The sequence below is a fragment of the Fundulus heteroclitus genome, chromosome 1 (assembly GCF_011125445.2).
Source record: "Fundulus heteroclitus isolate FHET01 chromosome 1, MU-UCD_Fhet_4.1, whole genome shotgun sequence".
In the NCBI taxonomy this organism is placed as follows: domain Eukaryota; kingdom Metazoa; phylum Chordata; class Actinopteri; order Cyprinodontiformes; family Fundulidae; genus Fundulus; species Fundulus heteroclitus.
The window spans coordinates 9123823-9150412 of record NC_046361.1 but is presented as its reverse complement, the minus strand read 5'-3'; the positions used below and the strand labels follow the sequence as shown (position 1 = coordinate 9150412).

At 42.5% G+C, this 26590-nt stretch overlaps 1 protein-coding gene across 2 annotated transcripts in view; it reads right to left on the bottom strand.

Annotated features, from left to right (window-relative positions):
• Nucleotides 1–11964, bottom strand: part of mtor (mechanistic target of rapamycin kinase) — a 101829-nt gene extending 89865 nt beyond the window's left edge. The window contains exons 1-16 of one of the 2 annotated variants that reach the window (XM_036129082.1): nucleotides 11792–11964; nucleotides 11260–11396; nucleotides 10256–10364; nucleotides 9937–10169; nucleotides 7837–8037; nucleotides 7626–7760; nucleotides 7267–7542; nucleotides 7070–7178; nucleotides 6756–6939; nucleotides 5638–5766; nucleotides 5280–5524; nucleotides 4614–4823; nucleotides 4268–4473; nucleotides 2580–2702; nucleotides 2297–2380; nucleotides 113–205 (exon numbers count right to left, since the gene is read on the bottom strand). In XM_036129082.1, coding sequence (XP_035984975.1) covers nucleotides 113–205; nucleotides 2297–2380; nucleotides 2580–2702; nucleotides 4268–4473; nucleotides 4614–4823; nucleotides 5280–5524; nucleotides 5638–5766; nucleotides 6756–6939; nucleotides 7070–7178; nucleotides 7267–7542; nucleotides 7626–7760; nucleotides 7837–8037; nucleotides 9937–10169; nucleotides 10256–10364; nucleotides 11260–11388 — 2466 coding nt within the window. In that variant the 5' untranslated portion in view covers nucleotides 11389–11396; nucleotides 11792–11964. Of the gene's footprint in view, nucleotides 1–112; nucleotides 206–2296; nucleotides 2381–2579; nucleotides 2703–4267; nucleotides 4474–4613; nucleotides 4824–5279; nucleotides 5525–5637; nucleotides 5767–6755; nucleotides 6940–7069; nucleotides 7179–7266; nucleotides 7543–7625; nucleotides 7761–7836; nucleotides 8038–9936; nucleotides 10170–10255; nucleotides 10365–11259; nucleotides 11397–11660; nucleotides 11723–11791 lie in introns of those variants that run through there. The other variant, XM_036129053.1, reaches the window with a different exon arrangement.
• Between the last annotated feature and the right edge of the window lie 14626 nt (nucleotides 11965–26590).

Genomic DNA, 26590 nt, shown 5'->3' with positions numbered 1-26590 from the left:
TTTGGGGGCTTCGTTTCATTTTGAATTTAGGTAGACCGACATTCAAAATTATTTTTTAACTAAAATGCAGAAAAAAACAACATTTCATTTTTCAAATGTGCTGTCTCTGTACCTGGCGCTTAGCCAATGAGGACGAGTCCTGCAGCATGTCCATGATGATTGGAAAAAGCTCATCCATCCACTTCCTCATCTCCAGACCACTCACCTAAACACACCCCAAACACAACCAGTCACGTTACAGATGTCCTTTAATTCATCCCGGTTCTGTCAGCAAAATCAGAGACAACTTTAAAAGAAGCGTATCGTATTTTTTCATTCTAACGATGAGCCACTTTCTATTTCTTTTAGCCTGCATGTAACAGCAGGTCCCTGCTTGTTCCGTTAATCATTTCAGAGATGTTTCAGTCCAAAAGTCTCCGGAGGAATCAAAAAAAAAAAACACATGACTTTTATTTCAGAATCTAAAACTGTTTTTAAACAAACCATCCAAGTCTACTTTGCCTTCTCAGTTCTTTCCCTACGTTGTCTTGGGTATTCCTTACGTCTCGATTCCTCGACAGCTGGACCTCTGCGACTTCCTGCACTGAGTCAGCTGTGAACACTCGGTCTACCTGAGCATCTCCTGCACTCTGCCTGCCCTGCAATGCATAGTCGCCTCTAAGTGCTCTATCCTGACTCCTCTGGAGGGACCACTTAAACACCTACACAGGGCGGAACAGGTCAGACGAGCATAAGACGGGCAGTATTTATATTTGGACCTTATCCATCTGCATTTAAACAGTTACAACACACCGGAACACATTTTTCTGTCCACATTAGGGCTACAACTAACAACTATTTTTATAATCGATTAATCGGTCGATTATTTTTACAATAAGTCGATGAAAAAAAATGATTTACTTCCATTTCGTTTCACCAAAATAGAACATTTGGACTGACGGAGCAAATAAGCGCACAGAAAACACAAGTTGCTTCTTAGGTATTCTGTTACAATATTAGATAATAAATATTTCTGCTTCAAAAACTAAGTTTATGTTGACTAGATTGTTAGTTAATCGTTTAATAGTCAATGTTGTCTATATGAACAGCGATTTAACACAACAAAAGTGAAGCTATAAAATGCGGTTTGGTTGAATCTCCCCCTTGTGCACCTAGGGGGAAAAAATGGGCATAACTATGCAACCAGAGCAAAAACCTCACTTCTGACAATTAAATAAACCAGCAGCCCATTTCAAAATGTTTCAGCACAAGCTGCATTTTATATAAACGCCACATGCTACATTTGTCCTTCTGAATAGTTTTCTTCCAGGGATGTTAATTCTATAAGTTTTAAATTTTTTCTTCCAAGAGTCAAAAAGGCTGTTAGATATTTAATACTTTTTATTTCTTCTGAGAGTTTTACATTTTGGTGTCCTTTAGGGATGTCTATGTCTCATTTCTTTGCAAGTGTTTTAAATTTGGGTCTGCCTCTTATCATTATGTCTCACCAAAATTTCATTACGGGTGCATAACAACAATAAAGCCTCTTGATTCTTGAAAAGTTAAGTTTGGAGCCCTGCTCCGCTCTCCCATATAGTACCTTCACTCAGACTTTGGCAGCAAATTAACGTTTAAAACTTAACTCACCAGAATGAAACTGTACTCCGATTCAGAGGGCTGGTTTATGCGTCCATCTAAACACTTCCAATTAACTCATGAACTTACGTTTTGTTTTTTTGTCTTATGAAAATTCAACAACTCTGCTAAAGTCAGAGTTTCTGAATAAATAAATAAATCTTGGTGGAAGTAAACGCACGTCATGATCGGATTATTTGATTTTGAGCCCATATAAACGGTGCTTTTGGAATACTTTCCTGTTAATTCTAACACATTTCAATCCGATGAGGGAATGTTGCATGGAAACAAGTTCCAGTCATTAAGCAGCTAACCAGCTAACAAGCTAACGGCTGCATTAGACGAGCTACCAGACTGGCGTTAAGGTGGCACCCCGAAGCACGACTCCTCTAACAACTCCGAGCCAAGCACGGTTGACTGCAGCCAGTCAGCCGGCATTGACGACGCTCTGCAGGCGAGGTAAGCGGCTCCGCGACATGGCGAGTAACGCATTGATCGCGCGACGCAACGAATCGATGATGAAACTCGTTGCGGGCGCTTGTCGATTTTTATCGATTCGTTGTTGCAGCCCTCGTCCACACAGAAACACAGTATATAAAAGATTCATTCAAACTTTTGATTGTGCACATGTAAATTCTTCAGGCTAATAAATATCAGCAGCAAACTGAACAAGTGGTCTTACCTGGGCCAACTCGCCAATGGTTGCGAGGACACTGATCACCACTCCAGGGTTAGGGTCCGGATCTTTAAGCTTCAGAATGAGGGCCTGCAAACAGAAAGGTAAAGCGGGTTCTAAGCCAAAGATTTTCTTTCATCATAAAAACTTAAACCATATCAAATGATTTAAAACCTGTTACCAAAACACTGTGGCGTTTAATTGTTCAAAAGAAACCTACACTACAGCAAAGCTTAAATAAAAGTGCGGCTTATAGTCATGAAGTAATATGGAAAATATGCCGTTTTACCTTGAGAATGGGCTCCATGTATGGCCGTATGAGGCGGGGTGCGTTGGAGACCAGGTGACCAAGCATACGGGCGCTCTGTTCTTTGTTCCTGCCGACGCCGCTGTGTTCCAACTCTGTTAAAATCTGTCAAAAAAAACATTCAAAATTCTCATAAAGTCTCTGGAAGTAAATATTATGGTGTTAGTAGGCAAAGCTTTGAGTTTAATTCCACAAATTTAGGGAAATTAGATTTTTTTTTCTAAGCCAACGTATGGTCTTTGCTGCCCTCTAGGGGCGTCTGTATAAAACTGCAGAGAGCAGGACTTCAGAGACAGCAGTTCTATATTAGCTTTGAAAAGCTACAGAAATTAGGGATTTCTTAGTGCCGTTTTTTTTTATCTGAAATAATTAAGCATTTTTTCCTTTTATTCTAATTAAGGGTATAATCACAGTAGGAAATATGTTAATTAATGAATGTAAAACATAAAAATGGAATTTCACATTTCTAAGCCTTTTGGGAAATCAATGACATCTGTGCGCCATTTTATTGAAAATTGCCGTATTTCGTTATTTTGTTTAATTTTTTGCTTTTAGATTTGCTGTCATAAAAAAGGAGCAAAAACATTTAAAAAATTCTATTGTAAACCCCCTTAAATTTTCAAATTTTGCTGTTTTCCAAATGCTTTTATCTTCAGGGGTTAAAAGTTTTTTTAATGAAATATTGTGTCCATGTAAAAAAAGGAAATGTTACGATTTAAAGAGAGTAAAGGGCTTTTTTTATTAAGGCTAGACTAGGTTCTTCAGACCGATAAATTGCATCCAGAGCAAAAACCTACTATGCATTTCTACGGTTTGTTTCTAAACTAAGTCAAGTTTATAACATGTATTCAAGTGACTTGGTGTAACTGGGAGTAACCCAGGTTTATTCACCCAGGGAGTGCAAAAATAACTCTCCTTGTTTGAACAATTTATAGTTAAAGGAGTTATAAGTAAGATATTTACTGTAAAATCAACCTAAATCATTCTCATTGGTCACCTGGGAATGTCCGTATTACTTATAGCTCCTTTAAACATTTACATTGACGCACAGTCTGCTGAGTGTATACAGCTTCCGTGTATATATAATTTTTACTTCTTATTTTACTGTATTCTAATTTTTTGTCTGCACCATCAACACTAAGTCAAATTCCTTTTAAGTACAAACCTACTTGGCGATTAAACTTGATTCTGATTCTGAAAAATTCTGTTTTTCTAGAGTTTGGAAACATGAATATTGTTCCATACCGCATGTGCTAGCTGCATACTTATCCAATCCTGTAAAAAGCACTAAAAGAAAAATTCATATTTTTAAACTGCAAGAAATTTTAAAAACTGAAAAACTGAATTCACTTGAAGATGAGCTTGAAATACAACACGGCAAACTTGATTAACCCTAAAACGCAGGATTAGTATCAGTGCAGCTGTGTTATGAGCAAAATCATACGATTCATTTTAGCAAACTGTATTAAGGAGTCTTGCTTGGAGGGAGCAATTTATTAAGTAAAACGTTTCATTTCAGACTGTGTGAGGTGAAAAGGCCCGAATGAAAGCAGAATGTGGAACCTGCTGAAACGTTTTCTGCTAACTGCCCTGCAGTAACGTGTCAAACTCATAACACAGCGGCGACCAGACATCACTGACCCCCAAGCCGTCTGTAGGGTTTCTCTTACCTGGATCAGCATCTTACGAAGGAAGGGCATGACAAAGGCCGGGTTCTTGCTGCTCAGGCGTCCTATTGTGCAAATCGCCAGCTCTCTGATCTCAAACACTTCGTCGTTCAGAGCCACAAACAGAGCCTGCAGATTCTCAGCCTGGGCGAGGTGTGCATCGAAGCGCTCATCGAGGGACGCCAGGACGCAGTACCGGATGTCCGGATCTGCAGGAGGGCGAGGGCAGAAAACAGTTCGGCATCTGTACTGTCCTGCTACATTTTAGTGCAAATCAGTAGACTGTCCCTCAGAAATATGCATTTCGGGGTGATTGATGTTAGGAAATCATCAAACCATCTTGCCTCACCTGGATCAGTGATCCCGACGACCAGCAGCTTGCTGAGCACATCCGCCACCACCTGCACAGCGGTCTGGCTGACAACATGGCCGCTGATCACGTGAATGGAAGGCGTGAGGAGCCGCGAGCAGGTGCGAGCCGCCTCCATGCGGATCTCCTTGTGTTCGCTGTTCAGGAAGTGATCGGCGCAGTGGCGCACAAACTGGGTCAGGGAGTGTCCTGGACCAAGAAGGTTGGAGAAGCGGGATCAGCTCCACCGGCGCGTCTATTGGCAACGCTCTAGTTTTAATTTTTAAGGTGGATTTATCGATGTTTTAAACGAGTTATTGGAAATATTCCCGTGTTCTCCACCAACAATCCCAAATTTCTAAAGCAAATAATATTTTTTTGAATGAATAAGGTAGTAAGAAAAAACAACAACTGAACAACCACGTCAACGCTCTATCCATCTCTTGACTCCAATTTCCAGTGAAGCTTTTGCCTTTTTGATGCAAATATAAAAGTTTATGATGAACGTAGAGCCGATATTTCTACAGTGACCAACCTTTAAACATGACACCAGCAAAATAGGAGCAGATTTATAAAACACCGAAACGCTTAAATCAATGTAGGATCCCGTGAATGACGTAAAAAGTGCAAAACAAACATAAAAAAATCTCTGTTTGGGATTCTTACCTTCAAATTCGAAGCTTCCCAGCGTGCGCAGCGCCAGGGTGATGCTGCCAACGTCGCTGGCCTCGGGAATGTTAGTGAGGCTCGGAGAGGCCAGCTGGTGAGCCAGACCTTTGGGCATTCCCGGGTGTCGGAGAGGCTTGTGCATCAACACCAGGGAGAGCATCTTCAGCAGACCGTCCTGGATGTCTTTCTTCAACTGGGGGATTTGACGACTCAGGTCATACAGCACTGCCGTAAGCGCCGGACTGAAGCGAAAGAAAATAATAACAAAGGAAGCAAGCGACACTGTGTGTCCAGATCCAGCCCTACAGGTAGTTCTTGTTGGAAACATTAAAAAACGTCGTGCCACGTTTCCTACCTGAGGCCCACCGCCAACATGGGCTCCAGAAGCTCCTTGATGTCGGGCTGGATGCTGGGACCCATGGCTCTGGACAGCATGCTGATACAAGTGAACACTGTGGCATCCACCTGTATGGTCTTTTGCCTCCTGCAGACATAAAACATCAAAACATTACCACCATCACTGTCAGGTTTCTCAATTTCAGAATTATTTTTAATCAACCTACCCTAATACCAAGTTGTCGTTTTTTTCCTATTCAAAGCAAACCTAGGTTTCTTAGGAAGAATATTGAGAAAAACGTGTTTTCTTTTATACTCATACATAAACACCGAGGCAAACTTGCATCAAAATGTAGTGAAAAAGGTCCGATCTACTGAGAACTCATCAGTAGGAAGATTTTTCAGCTTGAGTGGCCAGTCAGAAACAAATAATAATAATAATAATAATAATAATAATAATAATCTGATCTTTTTCCATTCATTGAAAGCACCACATGCAAGTAGTACTGGATCATGCTAACAACACTCTTTTGTGTGAAAGTTGTTACTGAGTGAAGAAGACTGGAAGTTGATGAATAAAATCAGCGGCAGTAAAAAGCTGTCAGACGACTGTTGCCTCGTCTATTTGAACAGATGACGCTTCAAAATGAGATCCTGTGTCTCAATGGGATTTACCAGTGATAAACAACATAAAAAAATAAGTTATTTATAAAGGAAACTGTATTTTGAAACATGTCTGAGGTTTATTCCGACTAAGTGGGAGCAAGAGAGAGAGAGATTTTTAGTAGATAACAGGAAGGGAGAAAAAAATGCAGGTAAAGTTGCTGTTTTAACATCTTGAGCTTTGAACCTTAGTAATGGAACATGCAGGCTTTGGAAATGTCTACAACCGTTTCAACTCCATAATCCTTGTGGTTTTTTATATTAACACAACGGTAAGGCCATTGCACGCTCACACACATGCTGTGACGTCGCCTCTGCTGCTAGTATATAAATAAGCACCATCCGTGGCTAAAATGGCTCAAATCTGTAAACGCAGGTCAAAGCTTCACAAAAACTGGAGATGGAAAATCAGCCACAACATTCGGCTCCCGCATGTCGAGTAAAAAGCAAAGGGAACCGTTTTCAATGACTTACTTGTGCGCAAAGTCCTTGGGCGGCAGGGCGGCCTTGACGATCTCCAGGATCTTCATGAGGTACGGCTGGATATCCGTCCTGACAGCCACCACCAGCAGCCCCAAAGCCTGAAAAGCCGCCGTCCTCTCCTTCTCCTTCTTCAGGCAGCCCAGCAGGTACCCCATGGTGTCTGACAAGTACTGGTCTGTAGAGCCAAAGGCCAATCACAAAGCGCCGTATTACTACCATCAGCTGACGTCGTCTACAGTCTGTGACGAATCAGGCAGACCGGTAGGGACCTGTGAGGTCTACTACACAGCTACTAAACGCCCCACCTGTAAAATTATGTGGCTGGAAGGCAGCTAGGCGTGGAAGCAGGTTGAGGATGGTCATCTGGATCAAAGGGTTTTTACTGGCCTTGTACTTCAGCACCCAGCGACACACCTGGCAAAGCAAGGCACGGCTATGGTTATCGATACGTTGAAGCAAACAGCACGAGCCTTGGACCGCTCAAGACCACCGTGACACCCACCTGGTCGAACCGCTCCTCCATCAGCTCGCGGCAGTACCGACTCTCCACCAGCGAGCTCTTGGCGGGGGCCGGCGTGGCGCCGAAGCCCAGGAAGCTTGGCGGCGCGCTGTAGCCCAGCAAGCCCAGCAGGGCGTTCGACTGCTGCGGCTGCACCGACTGGAAGCTGGTGAAGGGCGTGATGTGGCGAGGCTTCGTTCCGAATCCCATCAGCTCCTTGCAGTACTTATCGTGGACCAGCTGCTGCTGCGTGATCTCCTCCATCTCCTCGCGCATGCGCTGTAAAAGGGAGACGGCGGAGGGAAACGTTAAAGGCGTCCTGGCGCAGACGAAGGGTGCGGGTGGCGAAAGCCAAAACCCACCTCTCCCTCCATGCTGCTGATGCGGACCAGCTCGTTGAGGATCAGGAGGGCCCCGTGGACCCGATCGTCACGATTCATCCCTTTCTCCTTGGCCAAAGTCTCGTCGAAGCCTTTTTCCGCCTCCTCGAAGGTTTGCTGTTACACAAAAAGCCCAAACACTCACCTCGTGCTTGCGTCCTAAAAACAGCGTCCACGCAGTTCAAAGACTCACTTTGTACCACTGCGGCTTCTGCATCTCCTTGGTCTCCCTCTGTGTGGTGAGGATGAGACAGGCTCGCAGGGCGGACACCGCTCCTTCCCGAATGGCCTGCTTAGGGTCCCACACCGCGTAAAAGATGTTGTCGAAGAAGGGCTGCACTTGCTGAAAGAAGAAGGTCGGCGCGCTCACAGCCAGCTCCCTCAACACCAACACCTGGAGGAGACACAGAGCCCCATCTGTCCCGTCACTCTTTTCCAGTGTAGAAAGCAGCTAGGACGTGTGTTAACGCTGTAAACTTTAGGTTATTAGGAGTTAAGCTGTTCAAGTGTGTGCCAAAAGGCCCTGCTGTAACATTTTTCTGACGCTTTACTGTAGAACCTTCTTCAGACCGTGTACCATTTTCAGGGTGCTTGCTCTTTTTCCAAATTAAAATTCCAGACTTTTTTTAAAACTGATATTTTTTTTTCCCAAGACCTCAACTTTATGTACTTGTATACTTGTACTGCCTACTTCATTGGTTGAGATTGTACAAACTGTTTATTAGAAATGTTAACTTTTATAGGCTAGTATTCAATGAACAAATGCATTATTCACAGTAAATTATGCTTTTACTGATGAAAACGTTTCAAAACATGAAAATCCCAAGTACATGAATTTCACATCAAACAAGTGTTTGATTTCATTAGGCTAATACAGTACGTGACCAGTTAGTAAAATTATAGTTTTATAGCCTACCTTCCTATTTCTCATTTCACAATGCCTTTGAGCATACTGTAAAATTCTACCATACATTTTTTTCCCCATACTTTATTAAGACTTTCACACAAAATTCAAGACTTTTCAAGGTCTGGAAAACAGTGTTTCAAAATTCCATACTTATTAAGACTTTCAAGACTTGCGCAAGCACTCTGATTTTCATTTAACCTCACTAGTATGCTCTCCTTTGTGTCGGTCTGTCACATGAAATCCCATTAAAATGCGGTGAAGTTTTGTGGATGCGCTTGAAACTGAACAATTTTTTTAAGGGGTATGAATACTACCTGGTAAACGTGGTAAATTTGTAGAATGATCAAATCTATATATTTCTAACTGTATCTCAGGGGGACTGTTAGCCCACAGACTGTGGAGGAAGTGGCTGAGAGGAAGGTGTTGTCCAAGCTCACATCCATCATGGACAACACCTTCCACCCCCTGCACCAGACTGTAGAGGAGCTGAGCAGCTCCTTCAGTGACAGACTTAGACACCCTGCCTCTAAAAAGGAGCGCTACCGCAGGTCATTCATTCCTGCTGCCATCAGATTATATAATGCTGCAAAATAACTGTAATTATAACTGTAATTATAACTGTAACCACAACCGTAACTATGACTGCAACTGTAATAACCAATCTGCAATAACAAATGGGCAATTCTATTTAATACACTGTGCAATAATCCTGAAAGAAGTGACTTCTGCCGCTACTACACCTGAATATATGTTAATACACACGCGTATAAGTCACCATGAATGTACATAAGACATCCTCTGCCTTATTTCTTTTTGTATTTTATTTATTTTTATTGTTTTTTTTTTCTTACCTACTCCTTATGATCCTGATTACTGAGCCGATGTGACATGTGAATTTCTCCAATGTGAGATCCATAAAGCCTATCTTATCTTATCCTACCTTGCACTTTAAAACGACTCTGAGTGTAAATAGAATTAGTCCAACAGTGAGGAGAAACAAGTGCCCTGTGTTGTTTAAGCATCTCCCACACTGCTTATTATAAGCTGACTTCATTTTAGGTGAAGTAAATTACATTTTAATAATACCGATACATTCGCATTTTCATTTAGTTTTCTAACCCTTTATAAAAAATAAAAAAAATGCTACTCAGAGGTAAACAAGGCTGAAAAAAAAACTATTTTTTTGTACAAACAAAAAATGTGGGCGGGGGAAAAAAGACGTTAACATAAAACACATTATTAAAACTCCAGAGAGCTCTCCAGAGAGCTCTCCAGTAGCGGTGTGCCAGCAGCGATGACTTACACGGTCTGATCGTATTTACTTACAGGAAGCGGCGGTGTTTGAACAACAAACACCGCGGTCGGCGCTGCCTGCTAGGGACTTACCGCCGCATGGCGCCTGCCTTCGTTTCTGTCGGCTCCCAGCCACTCCAGAGCCCTCTTCACCTCAAACTCCACATACTCGGCGGTAAAAGTGTCTCCGGCCATGGACAGGTGGCCCATGGCTTTGGAGGCCATCTCCATGACCACCGGGTCGCTGGAAGGGAGCAGGTTGCGGAGGTAGTTGGCGAAGCGGCTGATCCTGGTGGCGTTGCCTCCCTCCACTCCGATGAGACTCACTAGGAAGGAAGCCAGCCACACGCTAAATTTCACGCGGCGTGCGCGTTTCAATCGGCCGCATGGCAAACGTGCGCCTCAGGCTTACCTATAGCAAGGATGCCGCCTTTCTTCTCGTTCACGTCAGAGCTGGACACCAGCTCAAATATGTGGTGGTTTAACTCGTCGTAGAAGGTGGTGGCTTCATCTTGGCTCAACTGTGGCACAGAAACAAAAATTAAAAAGCGACGGAATAACTCTGTTTGGGTACTTAACATCACTGCTACAGCAATGGCATAGAATCCTAACCCTAAGTGTTTGTATAGATGGATTGTATATAAATGTCTACAAAAGGCCTCCATACAAAGAAAAAAAAAAACAGAACACTGTCCAGGTAGAGGAACCGGACATGTATTACACTTTTATGACAGATAAGCCGGCAACACATTAGGAAGTCCTGAGGATATCACAGCGAGTTAGTTACCACGACAACAGCATCAGTAGCCATAAATCTACTGTACATCCTTCCTATAACTGGCACCTAAAGCGTAAATTCACCAGACTTGGAATTAGGCACTGGTCTCAACATTTGCAAAGGTTTTTAACCAAGGCAGCATGTCAAAGCGCAAAAAAAAAGGTTCCACCACGACGTTCCTGTGGTTATAGTTGATCAACGCCAGACATTTGCATTGAATAGAAGAAAATCGGATCACGCCTTTACATTTCTGTTGTAAACATTCGTCTGAGGTGGCGTTATTTTCCTCAAGGTTAACGTACCCAGAGAACCACATTCGCCCACTGGGGATATTAAGTCCAACAAAGGGAAACGTTCCAAAAAGTAATTTCCAATACTGATATGGCTAACACCTATAATCTATAATGTGATTATAAACAGGAAGTATTTGTTTTACAGTTCTTGCAATGCGACAAAGGCCCTGCTGTGACATCTAGAATATCTGCCATTAAGATGAACATCTAAAACTCATTAAACATTTAGAAACAAATCTCCCAATAACCGAGAATGCCATCCACCGTTTGAGGAATGTCATCTTCCGTGGGCAGCCCTGAGAATGCAACATCATTCATAGCATAGATGTCTCTTGTTGTCCTTACCTCTCTGAGCTCCGTGGTCACATAGTGCTGCAGGTCCTTGGCAGACTTGGCTCTGGTGTCTTCGTTCCTGCTCTTCAGCCCGCTGACAAACTGCTGCAGCACAGCGGCTATCCCCGACATGATCACCATGGTCTTACCTGTGGAGAAGAGAACCACGGCTGAGCGGGACGTACACGCGCTAGAGACACCCGGGTCACCGCGAGCATGTTTACGGGGGGACGTGACAAACGACGAGACATCTCTGGTCAGCACTGTTTACAGTTTAGCTAGCAGGCTAACGCGTTGGGTTAGCAGCGGGGTCAGCTGCTGACCAAGCTGGGCGCTCAGAAAAAAAACATTACAGGCAGATAACTTTGCTGGCTTTGATGCATCCGCGACACTCGACTAGCTCGGACACTTACAGGCACTGTAGTGGAGGAGAGACAAAGTCATGCTTGTCCTGTTTGGCTAGCCTTAGCCCCCCGATGCTAACCTTAAGCTAGCTCATGTAGCTCATACAGTGCGCAGAGTAGCGGCTCTCTGTGTTACTTACGTGTTTGTATTAATATGCCGGCCGCTTAAATCCTATTCGGCTTATCCAGGTTATTACAACTCATTGTCCAGCTGTCAGATTAGGACAGCTCAAGGGGTGGCTAACGGAGGTATGCCTGTGTTGGAGCGACTCCAATGGAGTGAAAGGGGAAAGAAGACCGGCTGCGCAAACTGCGCGAGGCTGAGCGCAACGCGGAGCTTCGTGAAGACCTTTCTTTTTTTTTTTTCTTTTTTTTTTTTTACTGTTTCTTACTTTTCTTTCCAAATGACCCATGTAAACGAATTTAAAACCAATTAAAGCATAAAGTTGCACCTAACTAATAGGGAAGCATCTGTGACACCCAGCAGCCTGACTATGAGAGCAATTTTAAATTGTATCATGTCTCATGAACAATAGAATACAACCTTTATTTACAGTCAATTTAGCCTCTCTTGTTGAGTGTGAGTGTTGGGAGGGGGGTTGAAATCACTGCTGACAGAAATATATATATTGAATAGCGGCTGCATGTCAACATGTAAGTTATTCGGTCTAAAAGTTAAACACGTGTTGTATAGATGCGTTACACAAAACATTGGCGCTAATTCTACACATAATTTTTTATTTAAAAAAAAAAAAACATGAATCTGGTGCATACAAAACCTTTGTTATTATTAGCAACAGCTATAAATAAAAAACCTGAGGTTGTAGGAGGGGGGAAACGCTGGTCAGTTTTGTTGCTTCACTATTTCTAAGCCAACCGAGCCGTCAGCTGATCAAAAAGATTTCTGCGTTAACTCGTTGCGCAGTAGAACCGAGCGTTGCGTGGTTCGGTCGGAACTGCACAGCTGGGAAGTGCATCTTGACCGACAGAACACCGTCATTGGGCTGCCTGTGTTCATGGAGTTAATATTTGAACACATAGCGTCAGATAGAGTTGTAGAAGAAGAAGAAGGGAGCGCTGTCAACCTTTGGACCCCTCCACAAGGACCAGCCAGCTTCTTTACCAGAGACCTTTGGTGGCCACATCAGTCACACATAAAATATGCCTGGCTTTTGATTTTTCACCATTCCCATTCAGTTTTGGATTTATTTTATTGTAGAACTATTAAAATAGTATTTTATTTTATTGTTATTTTTTTTTGTAAGTCTAGATCTATATATTGTTTTTAATTGAGAGGGATGGCGGATGAAAGTTTGTTCCATCCTATTAACTGATAATGTCTGCTTAGATGGACCTTCTTTCAGTGTTGCAGTGTACCAGCCTCCATGTTATATATATATATATATATATATATATATATATATATATATATATATATATATATATATATATATGTGTGTGTAAAAGACCCTCTTGTCTTATTAGAAACTCAGGTTTCTAATAAAATGACCGCTTATCAATTAACTGCTAGCCCATCCATAAGATCAATCAACTTTAGATTGATGTAACTTATTAATCAATAACGTGCATCCCTAGTGTGTATGTATGTTCTTTTGGATTCCATGTGGCTTCATGCTGGCCTCTAATTGGTTACTTAAATATTACCCCCGGGTCTCTCTGGGGAGTGCATGAGACCCCCCTGAAAACGGCTATGTCCCCCCTTATTCCCCCCCTCCGGAGCCCGGCTTCGTTGATGATTATAGATTTGTATTTTGTTGGTGGTGGTGCTCCGCGTGCTCTCATCTCTATGAAACTGGCCCTGGATCCGCAGCACACAATTGGTAGAAAAAAAAAGCATTTACAGGTACCTGCGGCTCCTTTATCGTGCAATTTGATTAGTCGGAATACAAACTGTGCGTTATTCGGGCCGCTGGCCAGGCACTAGCTACAAGCGACTGGTCAGAATAAACAAAATAAATTGATTTATTATACCTACCCAGTCCAACATAACCTGGCGATGAGTCAAAGGGGGGGGGGGGGGGGGGGGGGGTGTAATACAATGGGGTTTTGCCCACATGAGGGGCCATGAACAGAGCCTGGAAGAGGTGGCATAACTCAAGGTGAGGTTAGCCGTACAACCTGACGACTGAACCACAATGTACTGATTGTAACTTGGCTAATCATAAAAATTATAAAAAAATCTCATTATGGCTGCAAAATGACAATAAAAACTATTGATTCTTAGCTTCACCCAGCAAAAAATGAGGTGGAGGCTTACTCTAATAAGTACCAGCAGGGTCCTCTGAGGAACAGAGAGGAGAGGGGCTTTCACCTGATACACACGCAGACCTAAGAGCTCTGGCTATGACAGAAAACAAGAGGTAACCCTCTCTGGGAGCTTCTAGCTGGATTTGCATCAAGATGTGAAAATTATATGGTGCTTTGTTCAGTGACAAATCAAAGCATTTACACCTAAAGTAGCTAAAAACATTAAAAGGTCATGTAGATCACCACTTTACTTTTCATTCCCGCACCCGGTCCAATTCTCTGCTGACAGAAAAAGGTTTTGCGTGACAAACTGTGAAAAACTAACACAGCTACACAGTAAATTCAAAAGCGAGTCTTCCTCTTCTCTACCACATATTCTGTCCTGATTCAAAACATACAGCTCTGGCTTGTCTAAATGTGCAGTAATAGAAAGAAACGAACTATAGCTATTATTTGCTGCGTCAAACATCATTGGACCAACCTATAAAAACTCCAGACCCCCACCCCCCACCAACTCATAATTCTCTGGTGCCGCCACTGCCTGCACTCATGGTCGATCAGCGCTTTTCAGGTCAACCTGATTAATTCATCATACATGCCAGTCACCATGAAAAATAAGCATTCCACCCAGGAAGGATTTATGTTCAAATAAAGTTTATATAAAAATGCCCCAAACTTTTTTTTTCTTTTGTCACCAGCCGCTACAGGAAATAAAGTAAATATTACATTTAGTTTGGAAATCAAAGTCCCAGAGTGGGGAGTCACAGAATCCAAGTCATCTGCTAGTGTTATATTTCTATCTACCAAGCAATTTTAGAGCCCTTAATGGTTCCTTTATGGAGATGCTGATTTAATTTTCCTCCAGGACCTGATCACGCTGACAGAATTACCCATACCCACTTTAAGAATCTATAAAGTATCGTCAAGAGGAAGAAGAGAGAGACCAGATCTAACATTGCAGATGGGTTAAAAGGTGCTAACACCTCAGCACAGCCACAGAAACAACACATTCATGCCACGCGGCATTGATGCACTCAATATAAATATAATATAAATATCAATATAAATATTGAGTGCATATACTGCGCAAGTACAGGGCCTTAAAATATATGTCCTTGTACTATGAGTACAAGGACTTATAGCGTAGAATCCCCCTATTAGTAGGCTGATTCTATAAGTTCTTCTTTAATTTTTTTCTTATATAATATTCTAATGTGATAGAGACTTTTTATAAACTGCAAGCCATAATAATCAAATAATCACTGTGTAGAATTAATCTATATGACTTTTAGACTTGGAACTGAATTGTTAAAATAAATTAACCTTTCTCAGTGAAAGTGGTGTCAGGAAGGAAATGGGTCTCACTGTAGCCTAGTGACCAGTGGCTGAAGGAAATAGGCCTCTGTGTCATGTCTCATAGGTAACCGATGTAGACAGAAAGTTTACCAGTTTGCTAACCAGAAACAACACTGATTAACTTACAAAGATAAGAAATAGAATATAATTGAAATGTCTGTATTGTCCCCCAGTGCTGCCTGGGAAGTTAATGGAGAAGCCTGCAGTGTAGAGGGTGAACAGGAACGGTGCCAGCACGTTTCCCTGTGGGGCCCCCGTAGTGTAGACAGGCCTGTCAGAGACACAGCGTCTTATCCTCAGATACTGTGGGTGGCCAGTGAGGTGCTGCAGTATTCACTGGGACAGCTGGTGGTCCACTCCTGACAGCTCCACATTGTCCCTCAGAAGTCCTCACTAGATACTATGAAGAACACTGGAGAAATCAAAGAACATTATCCCCACAGTGCTTCCAGGCTTCTCCAGGTGGGTCAGAGCTCGATGCAGGAGGTAGATGATGGGATCATAGACTCCAAAGTTAGGCTGGTGGGAAAATTACAGCGGATCCAAAAAAGACCAAAAAATGATTGAGGACCAACCTCTCGAGGGTCTTCATCATATGCGAGGTCACTACTACAAGCCTGTAGCTGCTGAGGTCTTCTAGATGTGTGATCTTTGGTACTGGTACCACACGGCAGGTCTTTCACAGCTGTGATACTTGCCCCAGCTTCATCTCCTATAAAGACTTGAGCATACTGTAGAGATTAAGGCTGGTTTAAATCTTATCTGTCATGTTAATAATAAATCTTCTTCAAACTCTAGGATCACCTGTGATGTACCACAGGGTTCAGTCCTTGGACCAATTCTATTTACTATATGCTTCCGATTGGCAAAATTATCAGACAGCATGTGATTTATTTCGACTGTTCTGCTGATGACACTCAGCTATATTTATCCATAAATCCTGATGAATCCAATCAATTACTTCGACTGCAGTCATGTTTTGATGACATCAAAAGCTGGATGACTTTAAATTTCCTGCATTTAAATTCTGACAAGACAGAAGTTGTAATCTTTGGACCAGAGTCCTAAAAAAATAATCTTCTTAATCAATCACTAAATCTGGATGGCATTAACTTGGTAAACACATTAAACATGGAACATGGTAATAAAGTAAAAATTCTTGGTGTTATTTTTGACCAAGACATGTCATTTAAATCCCATATTAAACAGGTTTCCAGGGTTTCCTTTTTTCTTTTTTCTTTTTTTTCTCTTTTTTTTTCCCCAGTGTCCTGTCTAGCAATGTGGCAATAAGAATTGATGTCTTAATGCCAAATAGAGCTCAAGAGATTTTGCTTTCACAAGTGGAGCAAACAGCTTTCGCCATAATGCTCCGCTTGATTTGTGCATGTAAATAGCTTTATTGTGATTCCTGCAGGGAGAATTTCAAATTATATGGACACTACAATGGGAAAGTAGGAGAGTAAAGGAAGAACAAGAAGAGAAAAAAAGAAAGAAGAGGTGAAAGAAAGAAGAGATAAAAGGAAGAGAATGATAAAACGTCCTCTGACTGCTCCATCACCTGGAAACAGAGAAGCAAAAAGAACAGCACAACCAACAGACATAAAGCAACAGATACAATCGAGTAACACCTTGATACCATTGCTAAATCATATGTATTATTATTTAAGCTGACATGTGTAATGTGATACCTGAAAAAAGAAAGTGAAAGAAAATAAATAAATAAATTATAGGCTTTCTGTATATAAGTGAACATTTAATACCTGGGACCCAGCACCTGTGGGAGTTTGTGAGAGTGCACTAGTTTAGGTGAAAATTATCCAGAAGGAAATAGCTTGATAGTGGTTGTGGAGAACCAAAGACCCGTCTTCCCGGAGCACAGAGGCAGGGGTCAGTGGACCCATAACCCTGGACTCCCAAAGGAGCCCCCAAAGCAGTGCGCCCGAGAGGGGCCATCACAGGAAACCTGCAACCCCCCCGAGGAAAGAGGAGAAACGACCCCGAGGAAATCCCCCAGCCACCGCTATGCTGACGCCCCCAAGAGCCGCGGGAACGAGCCCGTAGGCTCCGCCGGCAGCCAGCCGCGCTGAAGTGGTCCTGGCCATGGGCCCTGGGGGCCAGAGGCCCCAGGGGCGCCCCGCCTGCCCCCCGGGGGGCCAGGCCCCGCAAAGCCGCCGCCGGGAATGGGCCGGCGCCCACCCGGGAACCCGCCCCAAACCCGAGGACCGTCAATGCGCCAGAGGGCCAAGGCGCCTGCCAACGCAGCGGAGGAGGGACGGACGTGGGGGTTGGGCTCCGCACCTATCGGAGACTTGAGATGTCCTTTTTATCGCCAAAATTAGAAACATTCTGTCCAGGGGTGATGCTGAAAAACTAGTCCATGCATTTATTACTTCAAGGCTAAACTATTGTAATTCTTTACTATCAGGAAGTCCTCAAAATGCAGTTCAAAGCCTTCAGCTGATCCAAAATGCTGCAGCAAGAATTCTGATGAAAATCAACAAGAGGGATCATATTTCTCCTATTTTAGCTTCCCTTCATTGGCTTCCTGTTGAATCAAGAATAGAATTTAAAATTCTCCTTCTCAGGTATAAAGCCCTTAATAATCAAGCTCCATCATATATCAGAGCTCTGATTACCCCGTATGTTCCTAACAGAGCACTTCGCTCTCAGACTGCAGGTCTGCTGGTGGTTCCTAGAGTCTCTAAAAGTAGAATGGGAGGCAGATCCTTTAGCTATCAGGCTCCTCTCCTGTGGAACCAACTCCCAGTTTTGGTCTATTTTTCTCACTCTAATGAGTTCTACTGTTCTCCAGTTTTGCATTGCTTGTCGTCATTTCAGCTTCTAACTTTTTTTTCTCTCTCTTTTTCCTTCATAGTAGGTACACCTGGTCTGACGTTCTGTTAACTGTGACATCATCCAAGGAACACAGATCACCCACTATTACCATCTAATGTAGAACAGATTACTTGATCAATGTGTGCTTCTGTGCTTTTTTGTCTCTCTTGTTGTGTCTCTGCTCTGTCTTCTCCAACCCAGTCGGTCGAGGCAGATGACCGTTCATACTGAGCCTGGTTCTGCTGGAGGTTTTTCCATCCCGTTAATGGGGAGTTTTTCTTTCCGCTGTCGCTTCATGCTTGCTCAGTATGAGGGATTGCAGCAAAGCCATGGACAATGCAGACGACTCTCCCTGTGGCTCTACACTTCTCCAAGAGCAAATGCTGCTTGTCGGGACTTTGATGCAATCAACTGGTTCCCTTATATAGGAAATATTGTTCTCCTCCAGCTGATCTTTCATCTTCTTCTGGTAGATGTGTTTTTCCATCCCCGACCTTTCTTCTAAGTGCCTTCTGCACAGGTCTCAGCTCCTTCTTGTTTCTTGTTTCTAAAGAGTCTCTCATTCTATTTGAGGAGATCCTCTTGTTAAAGATCGATCCAGGGCTGGTTATTGGAGAAACGCTGTACATTCACGTAAGGCACACTGTTGTCCACACTTAATTGAATGTAGTCCCTGATGCTGTCTGGGATGCTGTCAGTGTCCTCCCGATGAGAAGCACAGAGCTCTTCCCACACAGTGGAGCTGAAACAGTCCTTCCGAGCTTCTTCGGTCTCCTCAGCCCATCTCTTCACTGTGTGCATGTCAGTGCTAGTTCTCTATGTACAAAGGGTTTATACACAGGCTGTAAATGAACCAGGTTGTGATCTGAGCCCCCTAGGGAACATTGAGGTGATGAGCTGTTTGCCTCCTTGGTGTTGCCATACAATTAGAACAATGATAATATGTTCTAAACTCCCATAGTAGATAATAGCACCTTTATGCTAACAACTAGCAGCTCAATGTCTGAAATAAAATGGTTTCATTTACATTATGATTTAATGTTTTTTCAGGGGTACCAATAATCACTTCCAGTGATCATGTTTTCAAAAACAATAATTTTCATAATGTATGATTTCTCTAGACTGAGGCATAAGCTTGAGTTTCAAATACGGTATTATACACTTCATCCTGCACCACCTCAACCACCAAGGAATGTACGACAGGATCCTGTTTGTGGACCTCCACTTGGCTTTTATACCATCAACCAAGACATCCTCCGCTAGACGCTCACCCAGCTCACAGTGCTGGCCTCCACCTGTCAGTGAGTCAGCAACTTTTTGACTGACCGACAGTAGCAGGTGAGACTGAGGAGCATCTTCTCCCTCACAAGAGCCATCAGAACTGGCACTCCCCAGGAGTATGTTCTCTCCCCAGTCCTCTCTGTATACAAACGACTGCACCTTAGTGAACCCATATGTCAAACTCCTGAAGTTTGTGCACACCACTGCTGTCGTAAGGCTGTCAATCTGATGAACACGTAACAGTCAGAGAACCCAGATCAATATCATGCTTATTTACAGCAAACCAACCATGTCTTTATATTTAGGTGAAAATGTATATTTTAGCATGCAAAAATATTCTATTTAAGTTTTTGTATATTGTGCTTACATTTCTTAAATGAAAGCAAAGTGAGAAGGAACTCAAACTCCTTTTTCTATGAAGGAACTTGGCGATTAAACCTGATTCCAGTTTACCTGTTATGCAACTATTTCTTCCCACCAACACTTTTTATGTCTGCCACACGATGGAGACATTGTCCATGTCCCCTCCCCACATTTAACTCAACATTTCTTACTTTTGCCTGACAATCTAACACCCCCCCCCTCCACACACACACACACACACACACACACACACACACACCCTTGTTTAATGTACATAGTGAGGACTGTGCCGTGACTTCCACAGATTCATCTTCAAGCCTTTCTATGTCCTAACCTTGAACCTAACCATAGCCTTTACCGGTTTATACCTATCACTAACCCTAACCTGAACCTAATTGACATCTTAGTCCTAAACCAACCCCAAGCCCAGAAAAAAAGTAAGGGACTTTTTTCAGTCCTCATTTTACATCAAAGTCCTCACTTTACTAGTAAAATGAGCAAAAAATGTTCTTGCTCAGCTGCGAGCACATGAACACCCACCCACCCAACCATCCATGGAGCAGGCTGTGATAATGGATGTGGTTCATCCATTTAAAGCTGCACTGTATGACACCAACAGTTATGGTTCTTTGTAAAAAAAAAAAAAAAAAAAAAAAAAAGTATTCCCACCTACTGAGCGTTGCACATTTTATCACATTAACAACCACTGACCTCAGTGTATTTTGATGATATTTTATTTGACAGACCAACCTAAAGTAGCATGTAATTCTGAAATGGAAAGAAAATCGCAAATGGTTTGAACTAGTAAGTATGCTGTGTATTTGTGTTGACCACACCTGAGTCAACTCTTCGGCAAACTGTCTTTTCACTGTAGTTACAGCTGCAAACCCTTTAAATCTCCAGCAACCTTTCACATCTAAAGACTGGACATTTGACTGGGGCAACACATGAATGTGCATCTTATAGAAACCATTCCATTTTTGCACTAGCTTTGTGTTTGGGATTGTTCTTGAAGGTAAACCTCCGCCCCGCTCTGAAGTTTTTTTTTTTTTTTTCACAGCTTTAAAAAGGCTTTCTCAAAAGACTGCACGTATTTGGTTCCATCCATCTTTCCATCAACTCTGACCAGTTTTCCCATCCCTCCTGAAGAAAAGCATTCTCACAGGATGATGCTGCCACCACCAAGTGTGTTCAAACTGGACTGTTCATGGCTTTCGTTCAACAATGCTGTTCCTCTTTCTACTCTTCTATAAACATGTAGAGTGCATCACTAATAATTGTCCTGTCAACCGATTCACCCACCTGAGCTGTGTGTCTCTGTCTCTTGACTGTTTTTTTTTTTTTTTTTTAAGCATGGGGATATTTTGGCAGCTGTGTTGTCAAATCTGCTCCATTTTGAAGTCATTGACTGAGAAGTGCTCTGAGGTGCTTTAAACTTCTCCCCAACGTTATTCCGTTTGGCTGTGTTTTCACTATTTATGTATTTATTGCTTTTAGTTAATGCAGTGATAAATTAGAAGGAGATTAAAAACCGCCTCTGCTGCCTTTTACAGAGATTTACTACATGGACAAAATAAAAGGTTGAGAGAGAGAGAGGCGTTGGGGAAAGAAAGCGGAGCAAATCCTTGCGTTTGCGCCCAAGGGTCTTACTTCCTCTGTTACATCGGGCCGAACCGGACATTTTTCACAGATGAGACACTTACTCAGTCAGCAGCACTCACCTTACTGTCAGACATGTGCTTTCAGTGAAAGGGTCCGTGGTGTGGGGAGAAAGAGAGACAAAAAAAAAGGCTGAGTGGGTTTAGTAAGGAGTTGAAACACACAGTCGCTAAACTTCCACACTTACATAAAACCACTCGAGCAAGAGAGATGCGTTTGCACTCAGCCATGGCGGCTCTTGTCCTAGCAAGCAGCCTTCCTCCTCCCGCTAGGTGACAGACAGGATATCGAGCACTCTTTTATCAGTCCCAGGCTTTGATTTCTCAGGCGTTGCTTCTGTGTATTCTCCGCCTCGCCTCTTCACTCAGCCCTCCTTTTAAGACATTTCCCCGATGATGGAGCCCGTCATTCAATCCTACTCTAAAAAGGGGGAATAGATGGTAGAAGAGGTGAACTCATGCACTTGCTTCTCCACCCACCTTCCCAATCTACATCTGTCCATCTGTTAATCCATGGTTTTGTACACGTCTCCTCCTGTCACGCTTGTCATTATTTATTCCCCTCAACCTCTGCACATTCTTCCCCCTCCCAGTCCTTTACAGGTTCTCAGGGATTTTCGAGGAGCAGAAGGAGATATTTTTGCATGAGTCACAGATTCCTGGGCAAGGATTCACGAGGTAACATCTGGTTCTGGGTGCTGGAGGCGGCTTTTATCCCCCTACCTGGCGACAGCCCAGGACCATATCCTGGTCTGAATGTATCTGCCCACCTGCCTGGGCAACATGCCTGTCTTCAGTATAGAGCATTCAAAAAGCGACCTCTGTTGCAGAATTTGTCGGAACCATGTCAGATAAGGCAGTAATGTGGCTGCATAGTTTTTGTTCTGGAAACATTAATGAATGCCTTTTCCAAAAAAATGCAAAATAAATAATTTGCATGAGACATGGAATAGGAGGGACATATCCAGTCTATTTAAGTGTGGTTCTGTGAAAAGTTATTAGCAGTTAGTATGTTATGTCTCTTGTAGAGCTTTTCTGCCAGAGTCGCTCCAGTGTTTCACCAGAGCTGTATGGTGAGCTGGTATTCTGATGCCTTTTCAGTTTTTTCTGAAATTACATGGATGGAAAAAAAAAAAAAAAACTAAGATAAATCTGGAGCTCTATAAATGGAGTCTATAATATTTTGTTTGGGTGTCTGTAAGTCCAAAAGCTGTTCTTTCGTCTGGCCCAGAACAAATTTAGTGCTAAAATTAAACCAGTTTTAGAGGGCCAGAGCCAACAGAGTATGCAGCGCTGGGAACTTTTGCTAAGCAAACACTAGCACCAGTTTATCCCTAAAACTGGTTTTATGGAGATAAAATGCCCTGGGTGTCTTTGCTTAGCAGAAATCTAGATTAGTTGGTCCTGGAGGTTAAGGCTAACAGCTTTTCTAAGAAGGGCCAAACGCAAAACAGACATCTACCATCTAAAACAACTTCAGCCTCAAAACATAACAATGATTTATGAAAAATGCTATTTATTACCTTTGAACCATTGTCCCTTTGGAGCTGGATTGTTATGAATATCAACACAGAGAATGGAGGTTAGAGCTGGTGCACCACTAATGTTCTTCCTGTGTGAAATATCTACTGAGAGCAGAACATATAAAATGGTTTTATTCAGATAACTACCTAAATGAATAACAATACCATTAACAGACAGAAAAGCAATGTTTACTTAAACGACTAAGAATTTTTTTTACGACATTTTGCTATTATATCAGTTTCTGTGTTGAAAAACAAACAAAAGATTAACAGCTCTCTAATACATTCAATGTCTGCAGAGTCATCTGGGTATTTCTGCATAATATAGGACTGTCACTGACTACCAGGACCCTGTTTGTCAGCTAGTCGTCAAGCCATCCGATCGATGCAGGGGTCCTGAAAATTGCTTGTGCTTACTCAGGTGCGCCAATAGGAGTCTCTCCTGAACTACTATGATGTGGAATGAGGACAGATGCGTCTTCCACATCACAGGGACCTTCTCATTTGGTTAAGCCAAGGTTGGAGAGGTCCAGACTGCCACAGATGTTCTGTTACAGCCACCCCAGCTGGCTCTTCACCTGACTTTTGAATAGTTACTCCTACAGTAATCTTAGATGCACTCCTTTAAACACAGCTAGATCCAAATTCAGACCTAAATGATTAAGCTGTCAAGCCGAATTCAATTAGCGAGGCTGATCAGATGAAAAAGTGCACCGTGGCTCAGAGACAATGCAGTGGCCATTTAGCTAATGCAACCTGACAAGCGCTTTAGATCGAACACCCTGTAGAGGTGGACTCCATGATGATGCTGCATTTTCCTGCCAGAGTGCTTAGTTTGTCTTCGGGAACTCTGCTCAGCTCTATGACCTAGCAAGGACAGTTGCAGACACACATACACCTACAGAGCCCACCTTGTGGTGCAAAGACAGATTTCTTTACCCACTACATCTAAATTCCTATCTTGCAGAGGAATTTCAAGTCCAACCTATTTACTTAATTTTTGTAACGTTTCATCCGCATCAAAATAGCCTTTTTCTTTTGTATTAATTATTACGATGAATGATGCCGGTGCATTTAAAATGGTATCCATGCTTCCACCAGCTGACAGTTGATCATATTTTGTCCTGTGACCTCAAATCTGCCAAACAGGGATGAGATGACGAGGTGCAGTATCAGTATTAGGCGGGTTTTGCATCATAATGCCTTCATTACCGCGTCAGTAGCCGACTGAAACCGAACGCAGAATGAGCCCAGCAGTGTTGACTCAGGCAGGAGTCGCTCAGGTTCCGTTGCCGTCATTTGTCTCCGATGGCATGGCTGTGGACTCATTTCTTAATGGGCCCAGGATAGCGTCTGCCAAAGCCTGCAGTGGGAGTGAACGAACGGTATCCATTAGGCAAAATGGCCATCTGTAAATTTGTGGCCACTTCGCATAAATGAGCGGGAGCAGATGAACGTCACAAACTGATGGAGGGAGGCTCGCTATCACTCACGGCTTGTCAATATGGCCAGCAAACAAGTACCAGCTGTTTCGGCATGTAATAAATTAACAGAAACATGTGCTTGCATACTGCATACCAGGTTAGGTTTCCATCTGTAACACCCTGCAATCACTGCTAAATGTGTAGCAGACCCACAACAGCACAGTTTTGAAGAATCATTTACCAAACTACATTCACCTTGTTTGACATAAGTAAGCAATGGGACTTTATCTGGCTCCTTATTTAGAATGAGACAAACTCACTCGGCATGGTCTTCCTTACAGACACTACATTATCCTGTCTCCACCTAACCCTATCTATGGCAGTTCACAGAGATAAGATACCTTGTAATAATGGAGGAAAACCTAAAGGACCCCGAGGGTATCATTGGAAAGATTACATATTCACTTATGCGAGGAAGAAGCAAAAGAAGTGGTACGGTGAAGAAATTATTTCACCCGTGACTTTCTCTCGATTACTTTTTAATACTCTTTTCATCCCAGCTTTAAATATCTGAAAATATTCTTAAACAATAGAAGCAGTTTTCAAGCTATAAATTTATAATTTTGAATTTATAATTTATTAAGAGAAAAAAAATTATCTACAACTTGGCCTCATCTGGTAAAGCCCTCCACCCCCTTTGTTAAATCAGGAATTTATTCAGATTAACCACATTCTTTGGAAGGTCTAATTCAGTTTTACTTGCCATACTCAGGGCTGATTACCGCCAGTCCTAAACAAGAACAAACTATAAGAGAACCTGTCTGACGACATGAAGCAGGCTTTAAAATCCCAAAAAGCAACACATCATACCCTGATCTAAAGAAATAATTCAATAACTCATTAGGAAGTCTGTAAAGGGGCTAAAAAGTAGTTTTATGGTTTTGGGACTCTTGTGAACACAATGGACAGGACATTTGTCTGAGTAACTATTTACTAAAATTGAATAAAAATTTTTCGAGGGACCATACATTATTTTTGTACATTTTTGTAAATCTTTGTAAATTTTCTTCAATTTGAGTAAATTTTACCCAGATACATTTACTGTATGAGGACCATTACCTCCTAATGCAGAGTAACTTTCCCAAAATTGGCCAGTGTACCAAATGTCTTCCAATAATGTATCATCATCTAAAGCTCTTCAGGCCTCACTTCCCTCAGTCAAAGTTGGTGTCCACGATTCAACAATAAGAGGACACAGGACTCTGGTCACAAATGCTACCAATGAGAAAGATTAAGGGTCTGTCTCATATTTACTAAAAAAAAAAAAAAAAAAAAATTTGATGACCCTCCAATACTTTAGGGAAAATATTTTATCATATGTTGAGAAAAAAAACAGTCAAACTTTATTGAACATTTATGTCTGTTATATCTGATGTAAAACTAACACAGAATTGTAAAAAAAAAAAAAAAAAAAAAAGCGTATCATCCTGACAGCCATGGCAATGCGATGGTCTGGAGCTGTACTGCTGCTTCAGAAATTGGATGACTCATTATTATTGATGAAAACTGTGAAATCTGCTCTATATCAGAGAATCCTAAAGAAGAATTTCCAGTCAGCCATTCCTGAAGCTCTGACAGATCACACGGCAGAGCAGTAAGACGAAGAACCCCAGCAAGTCCGTTTCTGATAGGTTAAAAAGGGGAAGGTTTTGGAGTGGATACTTACATTTGACTGAAATCCAGTGGCATAACATTAAGCAGACTGTTCATGCTACAAAACCAAGTGAAATCTCTCAATTAATACAACTCTACAAATAACAGTGGGCCAGAATTCCCCACAGACTCATTACCAGGCATCTCAAGCGCTTGATCTCAGTTGTTGTTGCTAAAGATGGCAAAACCTGTTATTATGGAGCAGTAGTGGCTGCAGGTAGGAGTTCACCCTGTAACTGGTGGATTGTCGGTTCAAACCACCAGTCCATCTGTCTTAGTCGTTGTGGGCAAGACATTTCACCCGCTTCGCTTGCTACCAGTGGTCAGAGGGCTCGATGGCGCCGATTGTCCGGCAACCCCGCTTCTGTCAGTGGGCCCCAGGGCAGCTGTGGCAGCAGCGTAGCTCACCACCATCAGTGTGTGAATTAATGGATGTAATGTGAAGCGCTTTGGAGTCCTCAGGATTGATAAAGTGCTATACAAGTACAGGCCATTTACCATGTTATTAGGTTAAAGGG